The sequence below is a fragment of the Lepus europaeus genome, chromosome 1 (genome assembly GCF_033115175.1).
Source record: "Lepus europaeus isolate LE1 chromosome 1, mLepTim1.pri, whole genome shotgun sequence".
NCBI lineage: Eukaryota > Metazoa > Chordata > Mammalia > Lagomorpha > Leporidae > Lepus > Lepus europaeus.
In genome coordinates this window covers 130,258,212-130,270,529 of record NC_084827.1, presented here as the reverse complement: position 1 = coordinate 130,270,529, position 12,318 = coordinate 130,258,212, and the positions used below count along the sequence as shown (strand labels likewise).

The 12,318-nt window shown below is 39.9% G+C and overlaps 1 protein-coding gene across 1 annotated transcript in view; it reads right to left on the bottom strand.

Annotated features, from left to right (window-relative positions):
- The window catches only part of FAM171B (family with sequence similarity 171 member B), a 77,862-nt gene that overhangs the window by 20,253 nt on the left and 45,291 nt on the right, over positions 1–12,318 (bottom strand). Inside the window, exon 2 of the mRNA XM_062188894.1 lies at positions 4,971–5,204. Coding sequence (XP_062044878.1) covers positions 4,971–5,204 — 234 coding nt within the window. The remainder of the gene's footprint in view (positions 1–4,970; positions 5,205–12,318) is intronic.

The window sequence follows — 12,318 nt, the reverse complement described above, 5'->3', positions numbered from 1 at the left end:
ACTCCAACCAGTGCTCATATGGGATGTCAACGCCAGACTACAGCTTAACCTGCTGTGACACAATGCTGGCCCCAACTTATCAATATTGAAGACAATCCCTTATCAAACATTTTAAAGGTGAAAACCTAAGTGTATATTTCTTCAGTGTGTATATTTCTTCTGTATATAAATATTGGATTACTAGGGAGATACAATATGTCATGTGGGATTGGCGCTGTGCACAGTGTGGTAAGCTACCATCTACAGTGCCAGCATCCCATATGGGCACTGGTTGGAGACCCAGCTGCTCCACTTTCAACCCACCTCCCTGCTAATGGCCTGGAAAAGCAGCAGAAGATGGCCCAAATTCTTGGGCACCCATGTGGGAGACCTGGGAGAAGCTCCTTCCAGGTTTGCCCAGCTCCGGCCACTGTGGCCATTTGGGGAGTGAACCAGCGGATGGAAAATCTGTCTCTCTCTTTCTCTCTCAGTAATTCTGCCTTTCAAATAAATAATTAAATCTAAAAAAGTCACATTTCCTAATTATTTGCATTTCCTTTAACAAAAATTCACAAGTCATGATTTTGATCATTTACCTTATTTAGGTAGAACATTGGAATTTTCTTACTAATTTGTATGAATTCTTTTTATATTGAAGATACCACTTGTTATTTTTCTCCATCCTCAGTTGCTCTTTTGAGCTACAGGTGTTGGTCTTTTTGTTTGTTTGTTTTTTGTTTTTTTTTTTTAAGATGTATTTATGGCCGGCGCCGTGGCTCACTTGGCTAATCCTCCACCTGCAGTGCTGGCACCCTGGGTTCTAGTCCCAATTGGGGCACCGGATTCTGTCCCGGTTGCTCCTCTTCCAGTCCAGCTCTCTGCTGTGGCCCAGGAAGGCAGTGGAGGATGGCCCAGGTGCTTGGGCCCTGCACCCGCATGGGAGACCAGCAGGAAGCACCTGGCTCCTGGCTTCGGATCGGCACAGCACGGCCATAGTGGCCAATTTGGGGGTGAACCAACGGAAGGAAGATCTTTCTGTCTCTTTCTCACTGTCTAACTCTGCCTGTCAAAAATTTTTTTTAAAAATATGTATTTATTTTATTTGAAAGATAGAGTAACAGAGAGAGAGAGGGAAAGAGATCTTCCATCTGCTGGTTCACTCCCCACAGATGGCTGCAATGGCCAGGGCTGGGCCAGGCCAAAGCCAGGAGCCAGGAGCTTCATCCAGGTCTACAAGATTGCAGGGGCCCAGGGACTTTGACCATCTTCCATTGCATTCCCAGGCATGTTAGGAGGGAGCTGAACCAGTGCCTGTATGGGATGCTGGGACTGAAGGCAGCAGGTATGCCACAATGCTGGCCCCTGGGAGTTTTTTAAATGGTCATATCTATCTTTTATAACATACCTTATTGCTTTAATGTTTAAACATACCATCGTAATTCAAAGATCAGATAGATTATCTTGCCAACTTATAAAAAAAAGTGAATTAGAGGCCAGGGCTATGGTATAACATGTTAACATACCACCCAAAACACCCAGCATTCCATAGCAGAGCATTAGTTCAATTCCAGGCTGTTCCATTTCTGATCAGGCTCCCTGCAATTGCTCCTGGGAAAGCAGCAGATGAGGGTCCACATATTTGGGGTTCTGCCTCCACTGTGGGAGACCTGGATGGAGTTCTAGGTTCCTGGCTTCCACCTAGACCAGCTCTAAACATCATAGCCCTTTTGGAAATAAAACATTGGGTGGAAGACCTCGCTCTGTCACTCTGCCTTTCAAATTAATAAAATGTCTTTAAAACGTGAATTAAATCTATAAATAATTTGGAAAGAATTTAATTCTTCAGAAAATTCAGGCATAGTAAAAATAACTTTCTAGTTATACAGGATTTTAGTTTATTTGGTTTTTTAAAATCTATTAGTAATATTTGGTATTTTTAATTTCACCACACACAGAATTGTTTTTTTTATTTTTGGTAGATTTTTCCTAATTTTTTTGTTTGTTCTTACTGCTCTGAGATCAATTTATTTTCATTATTTTTCCTAACTGGTTACTACCGCTGGCATGTTAGAACACGCACTGATTTATACCAATGCTAACTCTGAACCAGTAACTCTGCTGAAAACCTGTTTAAGAATTTTAAGATTGATTCTCTGTAGTTTTCCAGGGGTAAGATATATCACAAATTAACCATTTTGATCTTCCTTTCAAATAGCAATCCCCTGTTTTGTCTATTAATATTTTTTGCTCTGTTGGAATCATTTACAATGTAAAATAATGACACTTGAGTTTAGCTTGTTTTAATATCACCTTTACCATTTTATAATAAAGTATTATGATTGTAAGATACTTACCATGTCAGAGATGTTTTTGTTGACCTCAAGTGTTAGAGTTTTTTCTTAATCAGGCTTGAATAGTGAGTTTATAAAATGCCTTTCGGACAATTATTATTACATAACAGTTGTAATTTGTTCTACTAATATAATATAAAATCAAGGCTACACTAGATTTGTAGTACTTCTTTATAACATTTAATCAAGTTTTTGTACCTAGAACATTCTAGCCAACAGTTATAGGTCTAGGTCATCTGAAATCAAAGGTCTTTTATATATCAAAAAACTATTCATTTTAGTGAACATTTTAAGATTACTGCCATCAGATTTGGCGCCACACACACACACACACACACACAGAATTTTCCATCCATTGGTTCATTCCCCAAATGGATGCAACTGCCAGTTCTGGGAGGGCCTGAAGCCACGAGCGTGGAACTCTATCCTGGGCTCTCACATTGGTAGCACGGGCCCAAGTACTTGGGCCATCTTCTGCTGCTTTTCCAAGTACATTAGCAGGAAGCTGGACTGGAAGCAGAGCAGCCTGGACTCAAACCATAGATCTGATACATCATGCCAGTGTCACAAGCAGCAGCTTAATTAGTCATGCCACAACATCAGCCGCTGGTGTAGACCAGTTTTCACTTTTTAAAAAGTTTTTATGTATTTCTGTTTGTTGTCTTATTCCCCTCATCTTAATTTATATTAGCCAATGTATGTATACTTTTTTATATCACAAAACTAGACTTGGGGCCGGCACTGTGGTGTAGTGGATAAGGCTGCTGCCTGCAGTGCAGGCATCCCATATCAGTGCCAGTTCGAGTCCCAGCTGCTCCACTTCCAATCCAGTTCTCTGCTATGGCCTGTGAAAGCTGTAGAAGATGGCCCAAGTCCTTGGGCCCCCAAACCTGCGCAGGAGACCGGAAGAAGCTCCTGGCTCCTGGCTTTGGATAGGTGCAGCACCAGCCGTTGTGGCCAATTGGGGAGTGAACAATTGGATGGAAGATCTCTCTCTCTCTCTCTCTCTCTCTCTGTGTGTGTGTGTGTATGTGTAACTGCCTTTCAAATAAATTAATCTTTAAAAAAAAAGACTTTTTTCAATTATCTTAGTATTTTCCAATGTATGTCAATCCAGTTTAATCTTTATTACCTATCTCTTTTTTTTTTACCATTTTACTTGGTTTCTTCTTTATTTTTCTAACTTTATTGAATGAGTAGTTATGAATTCACCTCAAGCAATCCTATTGTGATTTTTCCAGTTATGACTTAAAAGTTTTGTGTAAATGTTTTTATTTTTCATCTTATTTCTCATTCTAAATTTAAATAACTATTTAAGAATTCAAGTGTCTCCAGTGTGAAAGCAAACAAAATATCTAAATCCTAATAAGAACCAGCATAGTTTTTTAAAAGACTGAATACCTAAAGTATCATAATTCCAGTCAAATTTGTGTTCTGGTATCCTTCCCAATATCCAATGAGCTGCACTAAGTTCTACCAATTCTTTCTTCAGTAGGTCTCTCACACTCACCCTGTCCTTCTCATTCCCTTTCTGGGTTCAGGCTGAAGTCACTGGATAAGAGCACTGCCATAGTTCGCTACTCAGGTTCTCACTTTAGCTCTGCTGCTGGCTTATTCATTACACCGTACTGAGCAAATCCAGTTTCCATATAACCTACACTCATTGTGCTCAACAATGTATAATAACTGCCTTATTATTTAGCACAGCAATCTAAACTGTTGGTTTAACCTTCTAAGAATGCCCTTTCATCATCTGGCCCACCCTGCCTCTCACTATTCCTTGTTCCCAGCCCCTGCAGCACCACCTGCAGACAAGCTTTGTCCAGAGCAGAACTCTTTAAGAGGCAGTGAAGAACAGTCTCTTTTGAAGGAAAAAGGCCTGGGCAGGCATTTGGTGCAGCAAATAAGATGCCAGCTGGGACACTAGCATCCATAGCTCCTAGGTTTGAGTCCTGGCTTCACTCCCAATTCCAGTATGCCGGCTAATGCACACCATAGGAAACTCAGATTCAGGTCTGGCTCTTAGGTTTGGCTTGGCCCAGCCCCCAGCTGTTATGGACATTTGAGAAATGAATTAGTAGACAAAAAATCTGTCTCTCTGCTTCTAAAATAAGATGAAAATAAATAATTTTACAAAGGAAAAATGCCTTCATGATTGCTATGGTCAGAAGGTTTGTTTCTTCCCCAAAATCCTTACATCGAAATCCTTACTTCCAAGGTATAGTATCAAGAGGTGGGGCCTTTTGGGGCAGTGATTATGTCAAGAGAGCAGAGCACTCATGAATGGGATTAGTGCCCTTATAAATAGGCTTCAGAGAACTCCTTGGCCCCTTCTATCATGGATTAAAGCCCCAGGAAGAAGGTGTAATCTAGAAACCACAAATTAGGCTCTCACCAGACAGCGAATCTGTTGGTACTTAGATCTTGCATTTCTCAGCCTCCAGAACTATGAAAAATAAATTTCTGTTGTTTATAAGCTACCGAGTTTATGGCAGTCTGAGAAGCCCAGATTAAGATAATGATTTCTTAAAAATGGCATGTTCTGCTAACGTCCTTCTGAACACATCATTTAGGCATCATAAACAGAGAAAAAAATAATCATTTACATTTAGGGGCTGCAAAACCCATTTAAGTGCTTACTTGGCATTCTTCCAGTCTTCCAAGGCAGAGACGTCAACACGTAACCATCTTTGTAAGCAATAATGGTTAAGCTGAGTCCTAATTTATAGGGTACTTTTATCAACACTGCTCCATTGTTTTTAGTTACAGTAGAATTTGTCTTCGTGTAGTTTACAAATACTTCTACAACTGCTTGACTCAGGTACTGACGACTGATGATGTCATTCACTTGAACTTTCAGCATAAACATGGACACTGAAAGTGAAAAAAGCCAGAAAGATCAGCGTGTTAGATCCCAGAATCTATGGGTCACTACACTTTAGGATATCATTCAGCACATCTGAATAACAATAGAAAACTGTTGTAAGTTAGGAAATGCACGTTTATGGGTAGACAAAGAGGCTCATTAAAGGATGGTCTCAAACTCAAATGGGAAATCTAACACTTGGATAAAAAAAATAAAAGATTGTAACCTATAGAACATGATGAGCTTCTAAACCAAAGGTACTTGAACAGGTCCATCTAATACAAAAAGCTATTTAAAGATGTAGAGAACAAGTAGCTGCTGTTCAATTCAAAGAAAAAGTCCCCCAGCCACCCAGCCCCTCATCAAATGGTCAAAATGGACTGAGCCACGGGCATAAAGCGGGCCACAAAGATTTTATCAGGACTTCAGAATGTGCCTAAAGATACACAGAAGCCCACGGCTGCTACAGCTACCCACTGTGCTTTCGAACACCTCCCTGATTCCTCTCCTTCCCAAAGCTGGGCAGTGCAGCTCCTCTGCTAATGCAAACCACATCATAATCCTTCCTACAAAATCCCTTTATTTCTCGGAGCCAGAGTCAGTTTCTATTGCTTAGTCCTAAACCAAGTACCTTAAATGACATAGGGTACCACTATAAATATAGGCTATTTTATTTAATAGGGCACTGTATCATTTATAAGAGGAAGTGAAGGAAGGAACAATAAAGGTTAAGTGCCAAAAATGTGTTAAGACATCATCAACCACATAAGAGACTGGAAAGAACCAAAAGAAAAGGGAATTAGGATTCCCTAGTACAATTTGATCTTTGGTCTTACTGAAACTAAATGTACCTGCCATGGCTCTTCCAACAGCATATTCAGTAATAAACAGTATATTCAATAGATAATTTTTGTCAATTCATCTGCTCCAAATATCAGTTTCAGAAATTCTCAGAGCTGTTGGATTTATAGACAAATCTCAATGTGTGACAAGATCTTAAGCTAAATTCATACACACACACGCACAGACACCTACACATTCCATCTGTTTCATCTTCGTAAAAGTACACTTGCCAAAGTAAGACACTCTTGAAATTCTGGAGTCTAAACTCTTCATTCTAAAGTCTCTTGACATTCTGAAACTGGGTTTGATTCACAAAATATCTAAGACATCTTATAATCCAAAATGGACATGTTTATTTTTGTCACATGTAATACAAATTTGATGAGCAAATGAGTAACACAATTAGAAAAAACTGTTTGCACAGGCCACATCTGGGCTATCAAAATCAAAGTCTCCCTTTCTGATGAGATCCACTATATCTATACCTTAAATCACTTAGTAAACTTAGTATATAAGGAAACTTGATAAGCAGGGTCCAATCCAGCTCAATTTGAAAAAAACTAACAGACTGTTGTAACTGCTTTCTTTTCAATCCCATTCTGTGAAAACTGACACCATGAAACATATATAATATACATTAATTTGTGTAATATTTCAGTGCTGGAAACTTAACACACATTGTCCAATTGTATCCTAACAAACATACAAGACATTACCCAAATTTAAGGTAAGGAAACTGAGGTTAAAATTTCACAGGGAGGGGCTGGAGCTGCCTGCAGTGCTGGCATCCCAAAAAGGCACCAGTTCAAGTCTCAGCTGCTCCTCTTCCGATCCAGCTCTCTGCTATGGCCTGGGAAAGCAGTAGAAGATGGCCCAAGTCCTTGGGCCCCTGTGCCCATGTGCGTGACCCAGAAGAAGCTCTGGCTTTGGATTAGCCCAGCTCTGGACATAGCAGCCATCTGGAGAGTGAACCAGCGGATGGAAGATTTCTCTTTGTAACTCTACCTTTTAAATAAATAAATCTTTTTAAAAAATAGTTTCATATCTAATAAGCTCCTTAAGTCCCACACTCTTTATTCCATGCTCTTTGCACTGAAAAGTTTCAGGGATTTGCTTTCATCACTTCCTAGCAGACTTTTTTTTTGCTCCCAACAATTGCTGAGAAGAAAATGCTCATTTGCTGACTCTCTGTGCCTCCCTCTCACATCTGTGAACGTGTGTTGTCTCTCACCCCGGCCCAAGGCACAGTAAAAACAGCATTAAAAAAAAAAAAAAAAAAAAAGAATAGGTCTGGCTGAAAGCCTGGTCGAAGCAATTAAAGATCCATGAATAACTCTTTTTTTCCCCCACAGGGGAGGGAAAGTTACAGAGCATTATCTGCTCATGACAGGATGCCTCTGTCTTCTGTGGTGTTTACTTGTGATCAAGCAAACTGCACTGGCAGCCCAAAGCAAAGTACACCCACAGCAATGCACAGTCCTTGCCTACAACAAAAACACTCTGGCATTTAGACTGGGCAGATTCCATGATTAAATATGTGGTTTTCAACCATAAAGTTGTCTACATAATCTACTTACTTTCTCTGTTGTATTTTTCAGCTTTCTATGAACGTATTATTTTCTGTCACTTAATTATAACTATTATGTCTCGTTCACATAATCATCTTTTCACGATGTCACCATGAGTTTAAAATGGACCAAATGATTTCAACTGCACCCTCAGAAAACATGTAATTTAAATGTTGAGAAAAAACAAGTAAAAATAAAATACATATCAATGAGCAAGGTCCTGAGGTGGCTGGTTGTTATCTATCACATGATTAGCAGAAGCACTATTAAGTACTTAGAATCATTACATCTCAGATTAATAAATATATATATATTAAGAGATATATGTCAAAAGACATATTAGAATAAACATTATATTATGGTTTTGCCAGCGCATACTGATAAGTAAATCAAAGCCCAGAAGGGACTAAAAATACTGCTAATGAGATGCATGGAGTGGGCTAATAAAATCACAATCCCACTTCTTTTCTGATACTATCCTTTAATGTTATCACCATTACATTACCAATTATGCATATGGGAAAACCACCTTATTTGCACATTTTTCCACTGCCAAAAAAAATAGCCTATTTCTTTTCCATTATGTTGGGGCCAGCTACAACATTTTTATTTAATGCACTATAACTTTGTTTCCTATATAGGATCATAATGCCAAAATATAACCTTTTATAAATAAATCATAGGTTGTTATTTTAAATATTTTAATGAAATGAATTTAAAATATTTGGTTGAGATTAATGTACTCTAATGAGAACCACAAAGAAATGAAGAGGACAAAAACACAGTGGAATAAAATGGGAACAATTAGAAATGTCCACTTCAATTCATTGAATGACTTACTGACTGCTTTGTCAGAGCTGCACTAGATAGGTATTTGGGGATATAAGCATTAATAGAACACAGTCTTGCCTTGAGGAAGTTTATTCTGAGGGGAAACATGAAAAAACGTCTTGCAAAATTTGGTTCTACCATAAACGAAATACAAATGAAAAACTAATAGACAAAAAAACTTTCTATAATATCTAACATAATCCATGAAGGGATACAGAAAATAATTTAGAACATGAATAACTGAAACAGGGCCCTCAAACAGTGCGTTGAATACAGATGCTAGATACCATCAGGCCCATGCTCCCTTGGGTTAACTCATTGAATTAGGGTAGTGGTACAATTGGCCCTACAAGTTTCTAATCATGAAACTGGTGAGGTCATTTGCTTCTCCAGTAGGTAACACCTTACTGGCCAGTATTGTCTCAAGGGGTCTGGTTTAGGCCAGGAAGTAACTACCACTTTCTATAGCCCACAAGCTTACTGAAGCCCACGTGGCCATCAAACCAACCAGGTGACACTGTGCAGGCAGCTTATGCAGAGCAGTTTGTTCTTACTTCGGAGCTGGATTGCTGGTTTCCTGCTCATCGATGTCCTAAGTCATACACTGTCTTGTTCCTAACCTCAACTTCTTTTGCAAACAGAGAAAGACAACCTGGTCAGGCTATATTTTGTGGCTCCTCCATCATTCTGCCAGACCAGCTCCCCCTTTCATTTAGTCTCCTTAAAAACCACAAAGCATTCAGCTGAGGGATATTTCTTGAGACTTGGAGGTCTACTGCTCCCGCATCTGTCAGCAGACTAAACTTGGCTTTTTTTCCTTTACCCTCAAACCTATCCTCATCTTTCTGACTTAGCACTGGGGACCTGGACTGAGCTTTCAATAAAATAACTATTCACATTAGTATCCAAAATATGTATATAATACCTACTTTGGAGTTGGTTCACACTATCATTTTTTGAGCAGAATGAACATTGACATTTTTGGTTCAGATATCCTAAGGGCCAGTTCATGCACAAGCTCCTGTTTTCCATGATCTGACTTTTTGGTCCATTCTCTGGAGACTTTCTAATTTCTGCTTATGATCTAAATCAGGTTTTACTAGGGACTCTAAGAGATCTAGTTTGCTCTCAACATACCATGTTTTTTAAACTTTTATTTAATGAATATAAATTTCCAAAGTACAGCTTATGGATTACAATGGCTTTCCCCCCCCATAACTTCCTTCCCACCCGCAACCCTCCCCTCTCCCGCTCCCTCTCCCCTTCCATTCACATCAAGATTCATTTTCAATTCTCTTTATATACAGAAGATAAGTTTAGTATATATTAAGTAAAGATTTTAACAGTTTGCACCCACACAGAAACACAAAGTGAAACATACTGTTTGAGTACTAGTTATAGCATTAAATCACAATGTATAGCACATGAAGGACAGAGATCCCACATAAGGAGCAAGTGCATAGTGACTCCTGTTGTTGACCCAACAAATTGACACTCTAGTTTATGGCACCAGTAACCACCCTAGGCTCCCGTCATGAGTTGCCAAGGCTATGGAAGCCTTCCGAGTTCGCCGACTCCGATCATATTTAGACAAGGTCATAGCCAAAGTAGAAGTTCTCTCCTCCCTTCAGAGAAAGGCACCTCCCTCTTTTTCTTTTTTTTTTTTTTTTAAGGGAAAGGGTTTATTGGGGAACACCCAACAGACCGGAAAGCTGATTCCAGCCAAGACTGGGAGAAAAGTCACTCATCTTTTGTAGGTAGAGGGGTTTGTCTGTAGAGAACTTTTGAACAATTATACAGCATTAAGTGGGGAAGAGGACCATCAGTACACACAGGTTGGGAGTAGAGCCATTGGTGGTAGAGTAGAGGCTATGATCACAAAGAAAGGAGGCCCAAGTGCGCTAGACAGGGCCTACAACAAAGGACAGAGTCATTCTTAGAGGAGCTAAGAAAGGTGCTGTCTAAGCTACAATTAAGTTTTCTGATTGAGAGGCAAATAGAACCTGACAGAAGGGGCTTGATAATAATCTGGTGGGCTTTAGGCCTTGTAAGTTAAGAGGCCCAGACCTATCTACCTCTTCACATGGGGTACATCCTAAGGGAGGTGTCAACCTCCTAGGGGAAGGCACTCTGTTGACTTTCATTACTTGGCTGGCCTGGGAGGAGAGCTGGCCAGGTCAAGGCAGGTGGCTTCTCTAACAAGAAATTTATAGTTCTGCCTGCAATGTTGCTGATCCTAATTTGCCGTCCCCTTCAGCTGCTGTGGTCACTTTGGAAGTTGGGCTGAGTGAAGGGCTTTTCAGCTTAGAGCCAATAAGATCTGTGGCTCTGACCTGGGCATCCTTCGACTCCAGGGCAGGTCCATTTCCAGTGATCCAACTCTTGGCAGAGCTGCCAGGGCTCTTTACAAGTTGACTTCTGCTGAAGCCCAGGCTTACCACATTGAAAGCCACTGCAGTGGACTGGCCTGTTGGGTCTCCTTGAGGGCAGATCACTGTACAGATCAGCCATTAATAGGCCTGCCACCCATTGCTTCTGATGCCTAGCTTTCTTTTCCTCCTGGTTTGTGTTAAAGCAGACCAGAGGATGCAAGTCAAGGAAGTGCCCAAGTCCCATCTCTAATCTTCGGTGGCCTGAACTACAAGTCTATAGTCACAGGCATGTTCTGTAGTAGTTTTTCTAAGGTAGACAATGCCCATGAGGAAAATTATATTCACTTTAAAACTTTCTTTCCCTTTGGTCTGAAAGGGAGGTTTTTTCTACTTACTGTTTACTTCGCTGATGGCGAAGTAAATCTAGCTATGAAATTATAATTTAAGCTCTTATTTTGGCTATGCTATTACAGAAAAATTCAACATACCATTTTTATACACAATTTTCAGTCACAGAGATATGACAATCATAGTTTCATTAAGGAGAGTACCAGTTAATTCCCAACTCTTCAGCCAGGTATTCAAAACCCTCTGAAATCTGATGACAACTCCCTCTCCAGCCCTCTTTCCCCCTAATCATACCATACTCTTCTATCAGAGACTGGCGATCATAACTTATAGGCCAACCCTGACCCACTGCCTGACTCTGTAAAGTTTCACTGAAACACAACCATGCCCATTCATTTATGTGTTTTCTATGCCCACTTTTGCTACAATAGAAAAGTTGATGGTTGTGTCAGAGGTCATACGGCCTACAAAGACTAAAATATTTACTATGTGACACTTCATAGAAAAAGCCTGAAGAATCCTATCATAAACTGTCACATAAATGGATCACTGATAATGATCCAAGACCAACCCAATTTGCTACTACATCAGTTTTCGTTTCTTGCTTTCATCTGAAATGCTTTTTTTCCATCTCTACCAGTCAAAATCCTAATCCATCCTTCAAAGTTTACTTTGAATGCCCTTTATATTCAAACAAATTTGCTCTTAGCCCAACTTCTGTTCTGATGGGTCTAATGGCACATAACATATCAAGGTGTGTGTTTTACTTTTCCGTGTATTTTTCTTCTTGCATGAATAGGCGTCTTGACAGCCAATATTGTTTCGAGCCCAGCCTTGTATCTTACTAGAGCTTAATAACTTACAGGCCAACTCTGACCCACTGCCTGGTAGATATTTGCTGAATAGAGAGGATGGGTAAGGAGAAAGAGAGGGAAGAAAGGAAGTAGGAGAGGCAGAGGACTGAAGAGAGAGGATAGAGATCAGAAGTGGCCAAGCCCTGGAGAATGAATGATTATAGGATTTCAGCAGAGGCCAGCTTTCATTATAGCCAGGTTTCTAGCCAACCATTAGATGTAAAAGTTTTGAAGTTGGCACCACAGTTGCCAGTGAAAACTGCTTTGCATTGCTACAATAAACACAACAAATAAATTCATTAAGAT